This window comes from Mus caroli, chromosome 9 (genome assembly GCF_900094665.2).
Source record: "Mus caroli chromosome 9, CAROLI_EIJ_v1.1, whole genome shotgun sequence".
Lineage (NCBI taxonomy): Eukaryota > Metazoa > Chordata > Mammalia > Rodentia > Muridae > Mus > Mus caroli.
The window spans coordinates 35,455,442-35,477,895 of NC_034578.1; the positions used below are offsets into that span (position 1 = coordinate 35,455,442).

A 22,454-nucleotide genomic window follows, 5' to 3' on the forward strand; every position below is an offset into this window, starting at 1 on the left:
GACAAAAAGGGTGAAACGTTGTGGGTTGCCCTGATGCTGTTTGTATTTTAATATTAGTTCTGATTTCTCAAGATGGGCTGCCCCTGATCAGCAGTTGATCACATATTCATGTGATCTCATGTGAAACTTCTTCCTATTTGACCTGGTCAATAAAAGATTGAACCTGTTATTTGGCAGGGAAAGGGAAAGGTAGAACAATACATTTTGGAGAGCAGAGAGGAGAATGAGAAGGAAAGGACAGAGGACAGAAGAGGAAGGAGAAGCCATAATGGAGCAAAACCATATGGCCACAAGAAACTGCACATAGTAGAGGGTCTTACAGGTGGGAAATAGCATAGTATGTATAGTTCTATATCTGCCCAATTGAGGCAGATTGCTTATAATTATAATAACTAGATTGTATGTGTGTGTGTGTGTGTGTGTGTGTGTGTGTGTTTTAATCTGGGCTTTTGGGGGTTAAAAATTCATGTAACACAAATGTCTTACAAACGCTTGCAAAATTTGTGAAATTTATGTATAATGTATTCTAATCCAAACCAAATATACTGAAAGCAGCACAAAATGGTAAATAAGCAATATTTTGGTTACATATTGGATACCACATACCTATATTAGTGGAAAGAAAATATCAAGAAAATTATCAAGGCCTGGTATAGCAAATAATTTCTTGATACTTGGCAGTGACCACCAAGAAGAAGATATGAAGTGAGATATTGTAAAAAATAATATTAAGTTAGGCATTAAAGATCAATATTATACTCTCAAGAAATGAAGAAAATAACGTGGATTAACAAAATCAAAACAATAATTATACTATGTAGTAGCCACAAATGAAGAGCTAATGAAATATTTTGTACATTATATTTATCAGAAAAATGATCTTCTTTCTATTATTTTCTTCAGAGCAATATTGACATCCTTGTTCCTCAGACTATAGATTAGGGGGTTGAGCATAGGCACAAAGATGGTATAGAATATGGAACATATTTTTCCCTCATCTATGGAGCTTGAAGATGATGGTTTCAGATACATAAATGCAGCAGAACCAAAAAAGACAGCAACAGCTGAGATGTGAGAGCTGCAGGTACTAAAGGCTTTGGATCTTCCCTCAGTAGATTTAATCCGCAGGATGCTGATAATGATGAAAGTATAAGAAATGAGGATGGTCAGGGTTGGGAAAATGGTATTAATTAGACTAAAAATTAGAATTACAAGCTCATTCACAAAAATATTAGAACATGAGAGCTTAAGGATAGAAATAAGATCACAGAAATAATGGTTAATCACATCAAATCTGCAGAAATCAACTCTAAATATACACCCTACATGAGCTGATGCACAAACTATGCCTATAATGTAAACTCCTAAAACAAGAGAAAAGCACTTATGTTGAGACATGATGCTACTATAAAGCAGGGGGCTACAGATGGCAACATAGCGATCATATGCCATTGCAGCCAGCATGAAACATTCTGAAACAACAAAAATGACAAAGAAGCAAAGTTGAGTTATGCACTCAGGGTAGGAGATTTCATTCTTCTCCATCACAAAATTCACCAGCATTTTTGGGGTAATGACAGTAGATTGGCAGAGGTCAATGAAGGACAGACTGCTGAGGAAGAAGTACATGGGGGTGTGCAGGTGTGAGCTGAGCAGGATCAGGATGATCATGCCCAGGTTCCCCAGCACTGTGAGCAGGTAGATTCCAAGGAAGAGGAGGAAGAGTGGCAGCTGCAGCTCTGGTTGGTCTGTTAAGCCAGAGAGGAAGAATTTGGTCACTGTAGAGTGATTGCCTTTTTCCATGTTCTCAGGCAGATTCTGAAAGGAAAATGTATGGATTTAGAAGGACACAGTTGTTTTCTTTTGGAAGCAGGTACCACCTACAATTCTATATGACCACGTTTTACTGGAACATCTTCACTATGTAGAAGTTGTTTCACTTTAATATTTTCTATATTTGAGTTTCAAACTTAATGATATATTTTAGAAAATATTTTGTCTTTTTAGTGTTAAAAACTTTTGTACTCTCAATTTTCTACTTCAACATCTCAAACCTCTGAACCTAGTATTCTTAAATACAATTTCTAAACCGCATTATTTATTAAGTATATGTGACAAAGTAAAATAGCAAATTTGATTCATGACTTTAAACTCTTTTTCAAAATACACATGTGCCTAAATTATAAATGGCAGAAGACATATCTATAAACTAACAATTTCTGACAAAATTTATGAGATAAAAATCTTAGTGTTTCAATTTGTCTTCTTTCCCCCTCAACTTTTGTGAATCAGAGGTGCCAAAAGCACAGCTACAAAAAGAGAAAGCAAGAATTACAAGTTTGTTTCATTGTTCTGTAACATAATAAATAAATATCAATTATTTCACTATGTAACTATTCATAATGAATTAGGATTGACTTAACTTTATTTGCAGATGATGTTACCACATACATAAGTGACCCAAAAATTCCCTCCATGTTACTTCAACAGCTGATAAACTTTGTCAGCAAAGTGAGAGGATACAAAATTAATTTATGTACATCATTAGCCCTCCTATATGCATATAACAATTTTAATGAAAAATAAATTGGGGAAACAATATCTTTCACAATAGCACATAATATAAATTATCTTGGGATAAATTTAACAAGTGAAAGGTTTGTAGAAGGTGAAGGGTAATGGATAATGGGGGAAGGGATTTGTATGGGTCAGTCTGGGAGGAGAGGATGGAGAGAGAGGAGGGAGGCAGGATCCACATGTAAAATGAATAACAAAAATTTCATGTAACTGGTGAATATATATATATATATATATATATATATACACACACACACATATATATATATGCACATGCATACTCACACAGATACATACATACATGCATACACACACACACACACACACACACACACACACACTATTCATAAAGGAGGCAAAAAGGCAACTCTTCAAGAACTTACTAGATGACACAAGTCTAAAAGCAATACTTACCAGCTTGCAAAATTATTTGCAAGTAAAACAGAGTGATTTGAGGTTGTACTTCAAAATCACTAAAAGTGTGACAGCTTTACAATAAAAAAGCATATGTATTATTAGTCCATTAACAATGGTTTGGTTATTTTATTAAGGAAGGGCCAAAGACACACCCAGAGAAGCCAAGAGAAGATGGCTGAATCTTTCTCAGATGGGGAAATAAAATAGAAATCAGAGGTGGACAGAAGTAGTGAACTGGGTAGGAGAGGTTATGGGGAGAGAAGCATGCTTTTGTGGGGATCAGATGTAAGAACAGCATGGAAAAGAGAATGGAAATAGGTGGTGGAGTAGGAGAGGGTAGCAATTTCTAGGACTTGCCATTAACTTGGGATGGAGGGAAGCTCAAAGGAGTCTTTGGGGGCAAAGCAAGCAGACTCTCCAAGTGGTGTTGGAAATGGATCAGAACTGGCCACTTTCTGTAGCCAGGCAGCCCTCCCAGTGGAGAGATAAAGCAACAGCCCACCCACAAAATCTTAGACTCAAATTGTGTTCTGACTACAAGCTGTAGAGGAACAAAGATAGAACAGAGACTGAGGGAATGGCCAATGACGAAGGACTGACTCAACTTGAGACCCATCTCATGCGTAAGAACCAACAAATCCCTGAAACTATTAATGGTGCATTATTCTTTCAGAGAGTTGCCTAGCATAACAGTCTTCCAAGAGGTTCCACCAGATGCAGAATCCTACTGCCAAATATTAGATAAGCTCTGAGAATATTATGGAAGATTTGGGAAAAGTATTGAGGGACCCCAAGAGGACAGGGACCCCACAGAAAGATCAACAGTGTTAACTAACTTCAATCTTTGGGCTTACCAGAGACTGAACTGCCAACCAAAGAACAAACATGGGTTGGAATTAGGCTTCATGTACATATGTAGCAGATGAACAGTTTTTCTTCATGTAGGTCCCCCAACAACTGGAGTGGAGGATTCCTGTATCTCTTGTCTGTCTACCTGTGACTGGGCTGCCTCTCTGGCCTAAGTGGAAGAACATGTAGGTGGGGGTGGGGATTAGTGGGCCAGGGTTGTTGGGGGTGTTACCTAGAAGCTGGCTTGCCCTTCTCTAAAGGGGAAGAAGAAATTCGGGTTTGGGAAGAAGTTTTATTTAAAGTAATAAAATGTATAAACAACATAAATGTTTATAAAAGATACTAGATGAATGTGTTATGATATGTTATGTTTAGATAACAATAAAAATAGGAGTAAATCCAACAAAATAAATCTACAAATGTTAGACTTTTCATGAACTTATTTAACAAATCAGGTCGAAATTAATGGATGTGTTCAGTGACATACCCTGCTGGACTTAGAATATTTTCTTTCTTAGGATTCTATTTTAATATTGTATTGAAACATGCATTCATCTTGCCTCAATATGAAAATTTGATATCAAAACTATTGTTTCTCTTATTTAGTGAAGATATATGGTAAACAACAATCTCATACTAACATGTGGCACAGTCTTTTGTAATACTATTGAAAAAATAATGGAGTTAAAAGATGTTTTTTTTTAACAGTCATTGTTGAATGCATTTGTGTACAAACAATAGTTATTTCAGGGGTTCTTTATATGATCTGGGTGATCATAGCACTAATAAATATTATGAATGTTAAAATATAAACATGCTAACAAATAAAAATAGATGTTCCACAGCCACAGCTTCATATTCTGTTTCCCAAACATGATCTGAGCAGAGTAATTGTGATAGTTACTTGGTTTCTCAAACGTGAGTCCATAATTATTAATAATTTCTTTATCTTGCCACTTATAGAAACATCAAATCATGTATGAGCCTATTTTAAATTGGCCTAAGCTGTAGTTTCTTGCAATTGATCAGTTTTCAACAAATTTTCAAATTATCATAAATTATGCTCAGTAATGATTGACATTTTAATTCTTTAATAAATGTTTTCTTCCCATGCACAAGACACAGAAAGAGTGGTTTAGAAATGTGTACTCATTAAATATTAAAATAAAAATATAATATCTAATCTGTTATAATAATTTTTTATTTGTAGAAACATAAGGAAAAATTTATTAATCCCTAAATTGTTTTTTAAATGTCTACAACTATACAACACATATAGACTAAGTCAAATCCTATATTAAGCTATAGATATATTTTCATTTCAATGATACAATGAAATTTATAGACTGAGAGAAAACAAAGGTAAATAAAGGATTTTCATGAATATACAAATCTCTGTATACAGCAAATTATACTATATTACTTTAGGTTATTCTAACACATTTTTTCAGTGATTTCTAAAAGATCTCTGATGTGTCTTCTCAGCTCAGGAACTGTTGAACTGGTAAGCAGCCAAGAGGTCACTGTGGTTGAAGCAATGTACCTCATAGTGATCACCATTTACCATAACTGTAGCCTCTGGCAAGCCCTTGCTAATGCCTCCATTTTGTCTATTTTCCATGAAGTTAGTAAACACTGATGTAAAGCTACTATGCTACATCTCATTCTATTACTTTAGCTGTAGATGTTCCTGCTAAGGAAAGGACAATGGCAAGATAAAATACAGAAGCTAACAGATGTTTGGGAAACATTTAAAGATAGTAGAATTAGTATGCATCTTACATGTAAAACAGCTTCTATATTTGGTGTTTGGAAGCATAGGAGATACGTAATTCAATAATCACACAGGAATATTATGTAAGTTTGTTATTTTAAAAGTGAAACACATTACTTATTCCTGCTCATGGATTATACTGATCCCTAAATCTGATGATAATTCACTTTTACAGATCTAGAGCAAACATTCTCTTAATTTCTTTTGTAAAACCTCAACTGCCTACCCACATTCATTCTGATAAACTCTTCCTGAATACAACCCTTTCCTTCTGTGATGGACAAATTTGGCTACTTGTAGATCATAAGCTACATGCCTGTCATTTCTTTTATACATTTTGGATTGCTGTTATTCTTATTGAAAGTATGTCACTTAGCATTTTTTTATTATCTGGTAAACATGTATTTCTTTTATATCCTATGTTAACTACATTTGAAATGAGTTAATTTTCATGATAGTTTAATGGATTCATCCTAAAGGTACTCAGGATATTGCAATTTCTGAACTACACATTTACCTGATAACTAAACTAAACTACTAGCCAAATAACAAGTTGAACTTGTTTGGTTATTTCCTCACTAATACACATCTGTCACATTACAAATTTTTAAGGATACCTTTAGGAATAAATTAAGTAGATGTGTGAATGGGGATGTTCATTTATTTGAGTTACTTGATAGTGATTGCTTGAGGACTTGTCCTAACTGACAAGTGTGAGTATGTGAGACAAACATGCTTACCTAATTTACTTAGATTAAAATTTCAATATCAAGGCTTTTTTCTGCTTTAAAATATCATGAATCCTGTCACTGGGAGATGTAGACAGCCAGCATTCTACAGTTAGTATTGAGAAGACAAGGCCTAGCTAGCAATGGCAACAGTACCTGTGAGCATGGTCTGCAAGTCAAGTTATGTTCTTCCAGCACTCACTTATTTTGTACATCAGAAGTGTCAAATTCACATCCACAGTCACAGTCACCTGAGCAATTGGAAGCTCAGTCCAGAATTTAAGATCTTCAGCTATTGTATGTCAAGAAATAAAAATTCCCTAAGGACTCTCATTATTCTAAAAATATGCTTATGAGAAAATAAGCAATTATCACAATTAATTCCCCAACTGCCAAATTATTTTTCAGTGGATTTCTGTCATACTTAACTTTCAGAGCCTAGTCAAAATTAAGTATGTGGATCATTAAAGAGCTGTGTTAAAATTTTTATTTTGATCCAGCATTTGTGGGTTGTTCTGAGATCTGTACATTTCTTAGGTGCCTCTGGTAGAAACAAATGACACAGTGGGGTAACGAAATTTTAGAGGAAGAATGCAAGTGATACTTTATTAAATATGTAGTAGTTTTCAATTGCTCTGCAAATCCAATATTTAAGATGTGTTGGATCTTGACTTAAGATTTATTTCTTATTTATTTTTATTAACTCACATTAAATGATATATATATATATATATATATATATATATATATATATATGTTGACTATGTTATTTCCATACAAGCACAATAGATGAGCAGTAGATTTGTTTAAACTCAGATTCATTGAGTTCAAAAATAATCACGAATATGTGGAGACATTAATGTTCTACTATATGATGTGCTCAATTTGACAAATGTCAAAATTTTAGATTCTTCAGGAGAGAGTTCTATAGAGCTGTGGTCACTTTTGTTATCATTCTATTGTTCCTCTTAAGTTCTGAACAAAGCTCAATATGGAGGATCAACAAACCTGTGAATAAAAATAATATTCTAAATGGAGAAAAATCAAAGATTTGAGCCAGTCCTATCAAAACTAATAAATAAAAAAATAAAGAAACAAATAAAATAAAATGTTTTTGCTGGGTAGTCAGTTAATTGAGGCTGTGATATTTATATAGATGAATATAAAGTTTACATATATCATATAAACTGTTGTTCCTCCTATGATACTGCAAGCTCCTTCAGTTCCTTCAGTCCTTTTTCTACCTCATCCATTGTGGGCTATATACTCAGTTCAATGGTTGGCTGAAAGCGTCCATTTCTGTATTTTTCAGGCACTGGCAGAGCCTCTCAGGAGACAGCGATATCAGGCTCCTGTCAACAAGCACTTGTTGGCATCCACAATAGTATCTGAACTGGGTATCTGTATATGGAATGGATCCACAGGATGGCCTTTCCTTTAGTCTCTGCTCCACATGTTGTCTTTGTATCTCCTCCAATGTTTATATTGCTCCCACTTCTAAAAAGGACCAAAGTATTCATACTTTGGTCTTCATTCTTCTTGAGCTTCATTTGGTCTGTGAATTGTATCTTGGATATTCAGAGCTTCTGGGCTAATATCCACTTATTTTTAATTAGATATTTTCTTCATTTACATTTCACATGCTATCCTGAAAGTCCTCTATACCCTCCTCCCACCCTGCTCCCCAACCCATCCATTCCTGCTTCCTGGCCCTGGCATTCCCCTGTACTGTGGCATATGATCTTCACAAAACCAAGGGCCTCTCCTCCCATTGATAGCCTACTAGGCCATCCTCTGCTACATATGCAGCTAGAGACACAGCTCTGGGTAGTGGTGAGCTCATGTGTTGTTTCTCGTATAGAGTTGCAGACTCCTTTCACTCCTTAGGTACTTTCTCTAGCTCCTTCATTATGGGCCCTGTGTTACATCCAGTAGATGACTGTGAGCATCCACTTCTATATTTGCAAGACACTGGCATAGCCTCACAAGAGATAACTTTATCAGAGTCCTGTCAGCAAAATCTTGCTGGCATATGCAATTGTGTATGGGTTTAGTGGTAGTATATGGGATGGATCCCCAGGTGGGGCAGTCTCTGGATAGTCCTTCCTTCCCTCTCAGCTCCGAACTTTGTCCCTGTAACTCCCTCCATGGGTATTTTGTTCCCTATTCTAAGAAGGAGCAAAGTATCCATACTTTGGTCTTCCTTCCTCTTGAGTTTCTTGTGTTTTGCAAATTGTATATTGGGTAGTCAGTCTGGGCTAATATCTGCTTATCAATGAGTGTATATCATGTGCGTTCTTTTTTGATTGGATTATCTCACTTAGGATGATATTCTCCAGATCCACCCATTTGCCTAAGACTTTTATTAGTTTATTGTTTTTAATTGTTGAGTAGTACTCCATTGTGTAAATGTACAACATTTTCTGTATCCATTCCTCTGTTGAGGGGCATCTGGGTTCTTTCCAGCTTCTGGCTATTATAAATGAGGATGCTATGAACATAGTGGAGAATGTGTCCTTATCCCAAGTTGGAACATTTTATGGGTATATGCCCAGGAAAGGAATTGCTGTATATTCCAGTAATACTATGTCCAATTTTCTGAAGAACTGCCAGACTGATTTCCAGAGTGGTTATACAAGCTTGCAATCCAACCAACAAAGGAGGAGTGTGCCTCTTTCACCACATCTTCAGCAGCCTCTGCTGTCACCTGAATTTTTGATCTTAACCATTCTGACTGGTGTGAGGTGGAATATCAGGGTTGTTTTGACTTGCATTTCCCTGATGATTAAGGATGTTGAACAGTTTTTCAGGTGCTTCACAGCCATCCAGTATTCCTCAGTTGAGAATTCTCTGTTTAGGTCTGTACCCCATTTTTTAGTGGGGTTATTTATCAGTGAGTTTATACCATGTGTGTTCTTTTGTGATTGGGTTACCTCAATCAGGATGATATTTTCTAGTTCTTTCCATTTGTGTAAGAATTTAATGAATTTATTGTTTTGATAGCTGAGTAGTACTCCATTGTATAAATGTATCACATTTTCGTATCCATTCCTCTGTTGATGGACATCTGGGTTCTTTCCAGCATCTCACTATTATAAATAAGGCTGCCCCTCATAGGAAGAGCAACAATATAAACCAAGTAGTATCCCCAGAGCTCCCATGGACTAAACCTTGAACCAAAGAGTTTACATTGAGGGACCCATGGCTCCAGCTGCATATATATCAGAGGATGGACTTGTTGGGTATCAATGGGAGGAGAGGCCATTGGTCCTGAGAAGGCTTGATGCCCCAGTATAAGGCCAGGACAGGAAAGTGGGAGTGTGGGGGTTAGTTGGGGAGTACCCTTATATAGGCAGAGGGAGGGAGGATTGGATAGGGAGTTTTCTGAAGCAAAACCTAAAAGGGGATTACATTTGAAATGTAAATAAAGAAAACATCTAATAAAAAATAAGAAATATATATACATTAGTATTTATAACAGTAGCAAAATCACAGCTATGAAATAGCAATGATAATAATTTTATGGTTAGGGGTCATCAAAACATGAGGAACTGTAATAAAGCATCACAGCATTAGAAATATATATATATACCACAACTATAATGATGTCATATATGTGGAATTATGTTCTACTCTTGATATGGATAATTTTCATTAGAATGAGTCTTGTTTTTGTCCTAACACTATTGCATAGATTTTAATTGTTGATATCAAACTTAATTAACTTTCACTTTCCACAAGATTGAACATCAAGAAAAACTAAGCATTACTTAAAAGATTTCTTTACGAACTCATAAATTACTTACACATTATCTAACTTTAACTGGTTTGCCCAAGACATTCAAGTCAAGTAGAAAACTTTCAAATTCTTATGTAAAATAGATGAGAATGTCATTAATATTCAACATATCCTTCAAGCATACACACATATTAATCTTAAAAGAAATCTGATTCACAAAAATGTACTCAATAAAATTTAATTTAAGAGTAGGTACAGTTCTTTGGATCAATAATAAACCATTGTTAGATATAGACAGATATAGATATGTCAAATTCTTTCCTTAAATATTTCATAAGAAGAATGAGAAAATTATTATATATTTATAACTTTTAAGAATATTTCTAGGACCTGTGCAGAAATAAGTCATCAGAACACACAAAATTTGGCTTGAGTGTGTTAGTTGCAATCAATTTGGCTAAAATCAATTTGATGAAGTATAAACTAAATCATCAATGGAAAAAACACAAGGATACTGGATCAGGCACAAGCTAAAAACATACAATTTTCTCTAACATAGATTTAAAATGACAATCAGGAGTCTAAAGCACTATACTAAAGAAGGAATGTAATTTTCACTGAAGAGTAGGTCAGAATGTGGAGTGTTCCAGGTGATTTCCAAATTTAAAATCATAAGGTGCATAGTTCTAAATCTCATGAATTTTTCACATAGATAAACAGGATTAAGATAATTTTTAGAAATACATCCTTATCATCCAAAATTAGAAAGAAGGTATATTTTTTTAACCAACTGTGCAGTCAAAGTAATGTAAAGTTGATGGGACTGACAGAATAAGGTCAATATGTAGATGACATACTCATCATTTCTTTACTTTTGACTCTATGATGAATACATGACAATTTTTTAGAGGAAATAGGAATGGATGATTATAGATAGGAGATAGAATGAAAGAATCTGAATAAATTATTAAAATATTAATAAATTATTTTAAGTGATTAATAGAAATTCAAATAATGTATCAGTTGGTGATTAAATTCTAATAAGTTAATCTCATTACTTCAGTTTACATGAATGATTTTCTTTCTAGTATTTTCTTCAGGGCAACACTGACATCCTTATTCCTCAGACTGTAGATCAACGGGTTCAGCATGGGCACAACAATGGTATAAAACACAGAGGACACTTTCCCTTGGTCCATGGAGCTGACTGATGATGGTTGAAGGTACATGAATGCAGCAGACCCAAAGAACACAGCAACAGCCAAGATGTGGGAGCTGCAGGTACTGAAGGCTTTGGACCTGCCTCCAGTAGAACGAATGCGTAGGATGTTGGCAATGATGAAGATATAAGAAGTAAGAATAGTCATGGTTGGAACAACAATGTTAAATGTACCAAAACATAAAATTAACAATTCATTAACATAAGTACTAGAGTGAGCAAGCTCTAGCAGGGGAAGAAGATCACAGAAATAGTGGTTGATCACCTCTAAGTTACAAAACTGTATTCTGATCATGAAGCCTGTGTGAGCTGATGCACAAACCACACCAATAATATAGACTCCAGAGATCAGGGAAGTGTAAATCTGATAGGACATGGTTACATTGTAAAGCAAGGGGTTACAGATGGCAACATAGCGATCATATGCCATGGCAGCTAACATATGGCACTCTGCAATAGCAAAAATTAGAAAGAAATAGAGTTGAGTCATGCATCCAGTGTAGGAAATGATGTTCTTCTCTATCACAAAGTTCACCAACATTTTGGGGGTTATGACTGTGGAATGGCAGAGATCAATGAAGGACAAACTACTGAGGAAATAGTACATGGGGGTATGCAGGTGAGAACTGAGCCTAATCAGTGTAATCATGCCCAAATTCCCCACTACAGTGACCACATAGATTCCTAGGAAGATGAGGAAGAGAGGCATCTGGATTTGTGGCTTCTTTGAGAGCCCAGTCAGAATGAACTCAGGAAACATGCAATAGTTTCCTGTTGCCATATGCTATGTTCAATTCTCTGTTCAAAGAAGAGAGAAAGATATACATGTTATAATGACTTTGTTATTTTAATTGAAGAGAGTTCTGCATGCATATAACTTTTCTAAATTAAATATGTGATTGACATTATTTTTTAAAAAATAATTTATAAACCTAATACATTACATACTGCCAGTGAGCTCTTGGATCATTCCAGCAATGTCTTGATTTGAAACTTGCATATACTCTATGAGAACTAAATCTCATAATAACCTAAAATGATATGGAATCTATCAAGGGAGAAAAGTAATTAATAGTTTCACCCAGCTACAAACCCTATGATCTACAACAATTGAGTGTGGCAAAATAGCCTTAAGAGTGTAAATGGCACTAAAATCATGGTGGTAACTAACAACTATCTAGTTGGACTTAATGACTGCTCAAAAGTAGGCCTGGTAATATAAACCTAACTTACTACTCCTGCCCCATAAAGTCATATACCTTAAAGGAGAATCTACTACTTTTACCTTCTTAAACCAGTATAACTTTTAAGTATATTTGAAATGATTCATGAGTATGTCTGTTACTAATAATCTACCAAGTTTTAAACAAGTTATCAATATAAATTATCTATTTGTGAATTATCATGATATACAAAAAGAAACATATACTGAGAAAACATACTCTTGAGTATTTTGATGTTTTTCATTAAACACTAAGAATTGTAACACCTATGCTTACCAAAGGAAATTTGTGTGTTCGAAGTGAATTACTAAATGAATAAAGTATATTAAATCTAAATTTTGTCACTAACACAACAAAATACATCTGAAGAAAATTTGTAGCATCTGAAATGAAGGCAAAGAAAAAAGCTCAGGCTTAAATAACTGAAAGAAAATACTAAAAAAATTACTCTATGTCTAAAATAAGTTCGTTTCATTATAAAGAAAATTCACAAACACATTTACCAATAAGACTAAAGAAAAAAAACCATAACTATTTGTGAAAATTGAGAATTTTTTGCAAAGGAAAATGAAATTATCAACTGAAGATGTGGAAAAAACCCCACATATTCTAAAATCTAGTAAGATATATTTTTTTTAAAAAAAATTAAACCAGCTGATAAGGCAGCCTACCAAAAATATATACATTTGTGACTAGTCTATAGAGAAGATGAAATACTCATTATCACTATCCAACATTAAAGTTAAAAAGATGCCGCCTTCACACACCTCTATTACAATGGGTTGCAAACGTGCCAGTTGTTGGCAAGGAATAGTCAGACACCACAGACATCTTCTGTGCAGTGTGAAACTGCTTCCATACTTTGCAAAATAACTTATAATTTACTCCAAATTTAAAGACATACTTACAATGCAAATGAACAATCTGTACCCCAAGTTTTACCCAGGGGAAAAAAATCAGCAGTTTTCTGAAGAGGTATCTGTACTAAAATTTACATGGCAAGTTTATTCAGGACAACCTTGAGTCACGCATTATCTATGTGTTCGACAGATTCAACTTGTAGTTTATGTGCATTTTTAAATCTTAATTATGCCTGTGCATGTTCATATAATAGGTAAGGGGACAATTGGACAAATTGCTTCTTTGTTAACATCATACTAATCCTGTGGCATAAACTAGTGTTGTCAGCCTGGTGACTAGTGTCTTAATCAGATGACTAACTTTCCACCTACCATGTCAAAGGGGATCTCAAGCCCTATTCTAGGCTCTGACCAGGCATGTACATACATGCTGGCAAAACAGCCATAGATGTAAAATTAAAAATACATACATAAATAAAACTAATAACAGAAGACAAGCAAACATTCATAGTAATGCTGTATAATGAGGTTACAAAACTAGAATGAGAAATGAGTGACATGCAATTTTGAATGGCTTCCCAATCTAATTAAAAATTATGATGCTATATATATATTATATTTTATTATTTGAAACACTATTTTTATATTTATTAATCCCAGTAGAACCTTGAAGATTATTTTTTCATGTAAAGCAAACTTTGGTCCTCAATAATCATAATCACAAGTTAAAAAATATTGGAGAGTCTGTCTGTTACCTTTTCTTGTAGAGTTTGGACAGAGCCATTTAAATGACACTGCAATTTAGATGTCATTGCAGAAGGGGAGCTTGACGAACATTGTCATTAAAGCTCTCTATTGTGTCTTTTAATTGCTCTTTATGATCAGAATTATAGTCACTGTGGCTGAGAAGACAAGTTCAGAATTTTTATGCAGTTAAATTGATGTGATTTTTATCTGTTCATTATACCTGAGTTGAGTAACACCTCTTCTTTATGATACAGTGCTGTCCTAGTAGCTGACAGACATAAGCCATTATAAAACCAGAAATTAATATGGTCAAATTGTCTCTACATTTAAAAACACAATTAAAAATGTATAATCAGTGTCATTCTTTGTTTTCTAAAAAAATATTTTGCTGTTAAATTAAAGGCCTCCAGAAAACATTTCTCAATTCATAGTAACCAACAGAACCTTTAGGAACTGGTAAAGTGGTTGGAGATTCTATAAACTTTAAGAAAATTTTGTGACTAATTGAAGAACTGCAGATATTGAAGAATATTTCCCTGACTAGGTAAGTGATTCTTCTAGACTTGTGCTCTTTAATCACAGTTTTTAGTGAACACTCACCTTTCTTTCTGAAAGTCTTATCACCAATTTTACTTGCCACTTGCAAAATCACAAATGGTGATATTAGGAACCACAGGTATCAGCATCCTACATTCTTCAGTAATAACGTCCAGGACATAAGCATCAGTTCAACTTTTAAGCATAGGTCAGCATCCCTAAAGTAGCATATGCATTCATGTTTCACGCTTACTTGAGTGATCCCTCTTATGTGCATAAGTTTTTTTCCTGAATCTATGTCTCAGCTACCAAAACATAAGACAATATTCTCCAAGGATTTCTCATTCTCAGGAAGCACACCCATGAGAATTGAGTTAGTTGCCTTAGTGATTTCCCACTAGACTAATGTTTTCCCCTTTTAATAATAATTATTTTATTTTTTAAAGTTATAATGCAATTAGCTCATTTATTCCTTCTTGTTCCTAACTCAATCTCTCCTAAGCAACCCCCAAAAGTCTCTTAAATACATTGCCTATTTTTATTCCACAAAATTTATTTTCATTGTTTGAAATTTCCATGCATTCATATAGTATGATTAAATATGCCCCTATTTCCTGGTGGCCTTACAACATTTACCTTCCAACTGTATGTACCTTTTTTAATTTAAAATAATTTTAAGATCCTAATTTTAATTTTAATGCATCTTAACTAAGATATAATTATATCATTCTCCCCCTTTTTTTCCCATTCAGTACATCCCAGGTCACATCACTACAACTACTTCTATGTCCCTGTGCCACTTTCAAAATCAGGAAAAAAAATAACTAGTCCACCATCTGCACCCATGAGCCGAGGCTGTTCCACAACCCAGTGTGTATAGGTCCTGCCAGAAGAGACCTGTTCTGCCAGGAGTGCTTTTATTCCTGGGCTCAGAAGTGAGATGGCCACTTCCTTTCCAATAAGTGTCTGTAGCTGGGCAGTGATGAGCACAGTGGAGCAGCTGGGACAGGATCCTTCCAGTCGCCATCTGCACCCAGAGCTTGGGTTGTTCCAGAGCCTTCTGTACACAAATTCTGCCAGGACAGAACTGACATCCCAGTAGTGCTGAAACAGGCTTAGAGTCCCACGGTAGGAATAAGCTCCAGTCAGAGACAGCAAGAAAATCTAACACCAGAAATAATCAGATGTCAAAAGGCAAATGCAAGAATCTTACCAAAAGAAATCAAGACTACCACCATCAGAACCCAATTCTCCCACCACAGTAAGTCCTGGATACCCAAACACACAAGAAAAGCAAGATGTGGATTTAAAATCATATCTCATGATGATAATAGAGGATTTTAAGAAGGACATAAATAACTCCCAAAAAGAAATACAGGAGAACACAGGTAAACAGGTAGAAGCTCTTAGAGAGGAAACACAAAAATCCCTTAAAGAATTACAGGAAAACACAACCAAACAGGTGAACAAACCCATCCAGGATCTAAACATGGAAGCATGAACAATAAAGAAATCACAACGGGAGACAACTCTGGAGATAAAATCCTAGGAAAGATATCAGGAGACATAGAAGCATGCAACAGAATACAAAAAAATAAATGAATCTTAGGCACAAAAGATACCATAGAAAACATTGATACAATAATCAAAAAAAAAAGCCAAGTCCAAAAACATACTACTAACTCAAAACATCTGGTAAATACAAGACACAATGAGAAGATCAAACCTAAGGATAATAGGTATAACAGAGAATAAACATCTCCAAATTAAAGGGCCAGAAAATATCTTCAACAAAATTATAGAAGAAAACTACCCTAACATAAAAAAAGAGATGTTCATAAACACACAAGAAGCCTACAGAACACCAAATAGATTGAATCATAAAAGAAATTCTTCCCTTAATAATCAAAACACCAAATGCACAAAACAAAGAAAGAATATTAAAAGCAGTAAGGGAAAAAATGTTAAGTAACATATAAAGGCTGATCTATGAGAATTGCACCAGACTTCTCACCAGAAATTATGAAAGCCAGAAGATCCTAGGCAGATGTCATACAGCCTTTAATGGAACACGAATGCCAGCCCAGGTTACTCTACCCAGCAAAACTCTCAATAATCATAATGGAGAAACCAAGATATTTCATGACAAAAATAAATAAATTTACACAATATTCAACACAAGTCCAGCTACTCAAAGGATAATAAATGGAAAACTCCACTACAAGGAGTTTTACACCCAAGTAAAATCAAGAAAATAATATTCTTTTAACAAACCAAAAAGAAGATAACCACAAAAAAAAAAAAAAACATAATTCCACCTCTAACAAGAAAACTAAAAGGAAGCAACAATTTTTTTCCTTAATATCAATGAACTCAATTCCCCAATAAAAAGACGTAGACTAACAGACAGGCTACATAACAGGACTCAACATTTTGCTGCATACAGGAAACCTACCTCAGTGACAAAGACAGGCACTAACTCAGAGTAAAAGACTGGAAAACAATTTTGCAAGTAAATGGTCCCAAGAAACAAGCTGGAGTAGCCATTCAAATATCAAATAAAATTGACTTTCAACATGAAGTTATCAAAAGAGATAAGGAAGGATACTTCATACTCGTCAAAGGAAAAAAATCTATCAAGAAAAACTATATTCTGAATATCTATGCTCCTAATGCAAGGGCAAACACAAACATAAAAGAAACTTTACTAAAGCTCAAAGCACACATTGCACTCCACACAATAATAGAGGGAAACTTCAACACCCCACTCTCAGCAAAAAAACAGATCATGGAAACAGAAACTAAAGAGACACAGTAAAACTAACAGAAGTTATAAAACAAATGGATTTGACAGATATCTATAGAATATTTTAACCTAAGACAAAAGATTATACCATCTTCTCAGCACCTCATTATACCTTCTCCAAATTTGACCATATAATCAGTCACAAAAAAAGGCCTCAACAGTACAAGAAGAATGAAATAACCCCATGCATCCTATCAGATCACCATAGTCTACTGCTGGTCTTCAATACTAACATAAATGATAGAAAGCCCACATACACATGGAATCTGAACAACACTCTACTCAATGATAACATGGCCAAGGAAGAAATAAAGGAAGAATTACAGACTTTTTAGAGTTTAATGAAAATGTACCCAATTTATACCAAATATATAGGAGCAATATACCCAAACCTATGGGACACAATGAAAGCAGTACTAAGACAAAAGCTCATAGCTCTGAGTGCCTCCAAAAAGAAACTGGAGAGATCATATACTAGCAGCTTGACATGACATCTGAAAGCTCTAGAACCTTTAAGCAAATTCACCCAAGAAGTGTAGATGGTAGGATGGTAGGAAATAAACTCAAGACTGAAATCAATCAAGTAGAAACAAAACAAAACAAAACAACAACAAAAAACAAAACAAAACAAAACAAAAAAACCCTATACAAAGAATCAACCAAACTGGTACTTTGAGAAAATCAGAAAAATAGATAAACACTTAGCCAGACAAACTAGAGGGTACAGAGTGAGTATCCTAATTAACAAAATCAGAAATGAAAAGGGAGACATAACAACAGAGACCAAGAAAAAAAAATCATCAGATCCTACTACAAAAGCTTATGCTCAAAAAAAAAAAAAAAAAAAAGTGGAAACTCTGGATTAAATGGACAATTTTCTAGACAGATACCAAGTGCTAAAGATAATCAGGATCAGATAAATTATCTAAACAGTCCTATATCTCCTAAAGAAATAAAAACAGTCACTTATATTCTCCCAATCAAAAAAAAAAAAAAAAAAAGTGCAAGACCAGATGGGTTTAGTGGAGAGTTCTATCAAACCTTCACAGAAGACCTAATACCAATACTCCTCGAACTTTTCCACAAAATAGAAACAGAAGGTACTCTACAAAACTCATTCTATGAAGCCAAAATTACTCTGATACATAATCGACAGAAAGAAACAACAAAGAAAGGGAATGTCAGACCAAATTCCTCTTTGAATATCAATGTAAAAACACTCAATAAAATACTCTCAAACAGAATCCAAGAACACATCAAAGTGATCATCCATCATGATCAAGTAGGCTTCATCCCAGGGATGCAAGGAAGGTTTAATATATGGAATCCATCAAATGTAATCCACTATATAAACAAACTCAAAGGAAAAAAATCGTATGATCATCACGTTAGATGCTAAGAAACATTTGACAAAATCCAAGCCTCTTCATGATAAAAGTCTTGGAAAGATCATGAATTCAAGGGCCATATCTAAACTCAGTAAAAGCAATATACAGCAATCCAGTAGCCCACATCAAACTAAATGGAGAGAAACTTGAAGCAATCCCACTAAAATCAGGGACTAGACAAAGCCAATGATGCTCTCCATACTGATACAATATGAATTCCTAGCCAAAGCTATTAGACAACAAAAGGAAATCAAAGGGATAGAAATTGGAAAGGAAGAAGTCAAAATATCATTATTTGCAGATGATATGATAATATAGATAAGTGATCCCCAAATTTCCATCAGAGAACTCCTAAACCTGATAAACAACTTCAGAAAGGTAGCTCAATATAAAATTAATTAAAACAAATCAGTGACTTTCCTCTACACAAAGGATAAACAGGCTGAGAAAGAAATTAGGGAAATAATACCCTTCACAATAGTCACAAATAATATAAAAATACCTTGGTGTGACTCTAACTTAGTAAGTTAAAGATCTGTTTGATACTAACTTCAAGTATCTGAGGAAAGAAATCAAAGATCTCAGAAGATGGTAAGATTTCCCATGTTCATGGATTGGCAGGATTAATATAATAAAAATGGCCATCTTGCTGAAAGCAATCTACAGATTCGATGTAATTTCTCCCAAAATTCCAACTCAGTTCTTCACAGAGGAGAAAGAACAATTTGCAAATTCGGCTGGAATAGAAAAAACCTAGGATAGTGAAAAATATTCTCAACAATAAAAGAACTTCTAGGGGAATCACCATCCCTAACCTCAAGCTGTACTAAAGAGCCACTGTGATAAAACAAACAAAAAACAAAAAACAAAAAAAAAAACCAAAACAAACAAAAAACCAACCAAACAAAACAAAAACAAACCAACCAACCAACCCAACAAAAAATCCTGCCCAGTGTTGGTACAGTGACAGGCAGGTTGATTGAAGGCCCAGAAGTGAACCCACACATCTATGGTCACTTGACCTTTGACAAAGTAACTAAAACCGTCCAGTGGAAAAAATACAGCATTTGCAACAAATGGTGCTGGCTCAACTGGCAGTTAGCATATGGAAGATTGGAAATCGATCCATTCTTATCTACTTGGAGAAAGCTCAAATTCAAGTGGATCAAGGAACTCCACATAAAACCAGATACACTAAAACTAATAGAAAAGAAAATGGGGAAGAGCTTCAAGCACATGGGCACACGGCAAAATTTCCTGAAAAGAACACCAATAGCTTATGTTCTAAGAACAAAAATTGACAAATTGGACCTCATAAAATTGCAAAGCTTTTGTAAGGCAAAGGACACTGTCAATAGGACAAAAAGGCAACCAACAGGTTGGGAAAAGATTTTTACCAATTCTATATCTGATAGAGGGCTAATATCCAATATATACAAAGAACTCAAGAAGTTATACTCGTGAGAACCAAGTAACCCTATTAAAAAATGAGGTACAGAGATAAATAATTTTCAACTGAGGTATACCGAATGTTTAAGAAGAACCTAAGAAAATTCTCAACATCCTTAGTCTTCAGGGAAATGCAAATCAAACCAACCCTGAGATTCTACCTCACACCAATCAGAGTGCCTGAGATCAAAAGCTCAGGTGACAGCAGATGCTGACTAGGATGTGAAGAAAGAACACTACTCCATTGTTGGTGAGATTACAAGATGGTCCAACCACTTTGGAAATCAGTTTGGTGGTTACTCAGAAAATTGGTCATAGTACTACCTGAGGACCCAGAAATCCATTCCTGGGTATATACCCAAAAGATGCTCCAACATGTCATAAGGACACATGTTCCACTATGTTAATCACAGCCTTATTTATAATAGCCAGGAGCTATAAAGAAACCAGAAGTCCCTCAACAGAGGACTGCATACAGATAATGTGGTACCTTTACACAACAGAGGACTACTCAGATATTAAAAACAATGAATATATGAAATTTTTGGCAAATGGATAGAACTAGAAAATATCATTCTGAGTGAGGTAAACCAATCACAAAAGAATACCCATGATAGTCACTCACTGATAAGTGGATATTAGCCCAGAAGCGTGGAATAAACAAACATTCCCAGCAACAATAACATGAGCAAAGTCAGAACAATGGCAAAATCAATATAAACATTAATGTAGAATGGGGGAAATCTTACAGGGTCCCATCTTTAGAAAAATAGCTATAGACACCTAATGAATTCTGTCTTAGGTATGAGCCTCTCAATTGTTATCCAATACAAAATGGTCAGCATTAAAACCACATACACAGGAGGAAAAAAAAACTGACACAGAAGTTTCTATTTATATATTTTGCATATATATGCACATGGTTATGTTATTTATACTCTCCTATTTGGTGGAGTGGAAGTAAGATAGATGTCCTGCTTCATTAAAACCTGACTTGTAAATATTAAACACACATTACTAAAGTTAAAGACATCTGTGTACACTGTATATGTTTTAAAAGGGTTTCTTTGATCCTCTTTGAGAATGTTTTTAAATTAATTATTGTATTTATTTATATTTTGAATGTTGTCCCTCTTCCAGGTATCCCTTGTGCAAACACTTCACCCATTCCCCCCTTCCCATTACCTCTAAGAGAGTGCTTCCTCACCTACCCACCAACTCCAGCCACACCCTTCTAGCATCCCCCAAAGGATAAAGTTTTGATGTCCCCTCTCATTGATGTCTCCCTTTTCATTTCTGAATTTGTTAATTTGGGTAATTTCTTGGTGCCTTTTAGCTAGTTTGGCTAAGGGTTTAATCTATCTTGTTCATTTTCTCTAAAAACTAGCTCTTAAGTTTGTTGACTTTTTTTTTTTGTATAATTCTCTTTGTTTCTAATTGGTTGATTTCTGGCCTGAGTTTGATTATTTCCTGCTTCCTACTCTTCTTGTATTTGCTTCTTTTTGTTCTAGAGCTTTCAGATATGGTATTAAGTTGCTAGTGTAGGATCTCTCCAATTTATTTATGAAGGCACTCAGTGGTATGATTTTCCTCTTAGCACTGCTTTCATTGTGTCCCATAAGTTTGGGTATGCTGTGCCTTCATTTTTTGTTATTCTCTAGAAAGTCTTTAATTTCTTTATTTCTTCCCTTACCAAGTTATCATCTAGTAGATAGTTGTTCAGTTTCCATGAGTATTTGGGCTTTCTGTTATTTTTGTTGTTATTGAAGACCAGCCTTAATCCATGGTGATATGATAGAATGAATGGGCTTATTTGAAACTTTTTGCATCTCTTGAGGCTTTTTTGGGGTGTGTGTCCAATTATATGGCCAGTTTTGGAAGGTACCATGAGGTACTGAGAGGAAAGTATACTCTTTTGTTTTAGGGTAAAATGATACCTGTTTTTTTTTTTCCACTTTCATCTTCATTCTCTCTTGTGAGTGTCTTTGAGTTGTTTTATTTTACTTTGCAAACCAACACACATTGTATTAGTGAATCTTAATTGCCTTTGTACTTTCTGAGGCTTCATAATGTTTGGGACAAATATTTTGCAAACATGGAACCATTTCAGGATTATTGCTCTTCTATCCTTCAATAGAAGT

At 34.7% G+C, this 22,454-nt stretch overlaps 2 protein-coding genes across 3 annotated transcripts in view; both read right to left on the minus strand.

Annotated features, from left to right (window-relative positions):
- Window positions 1–867: 867 nt before the first annotated feature.
- Window positions 868–22,454, minus strand: part of LOC110301213 (olfactory receptor 146-like) — a 74,258-nt gene continuing 52,671 nt past the window's right edge. For both annotated transcript variants that reach the window (XM_021171550.1, XM_021171549.1), the window contains exon 4: window positions 868–1,818. In XM_021171550.1, coding sequence (XP_021027209.1) covers window positions 868–1,818 — 951 coding nt within the window. The remainder of the gene's footprint in view (window positions 1,819–22,454) is intronic.
- Window positions 11,149–12,084, minus strand: LOC110301216 (olfactory receptor 8G1-like). The gene has a single exon (XM_021171552.1). It carries the CDS (start codon window positions 12,082–12,084, stop codon window positions 11,149–11,151), a length of 936 nt encoding a protein of 311 aa, XP_021027211.1.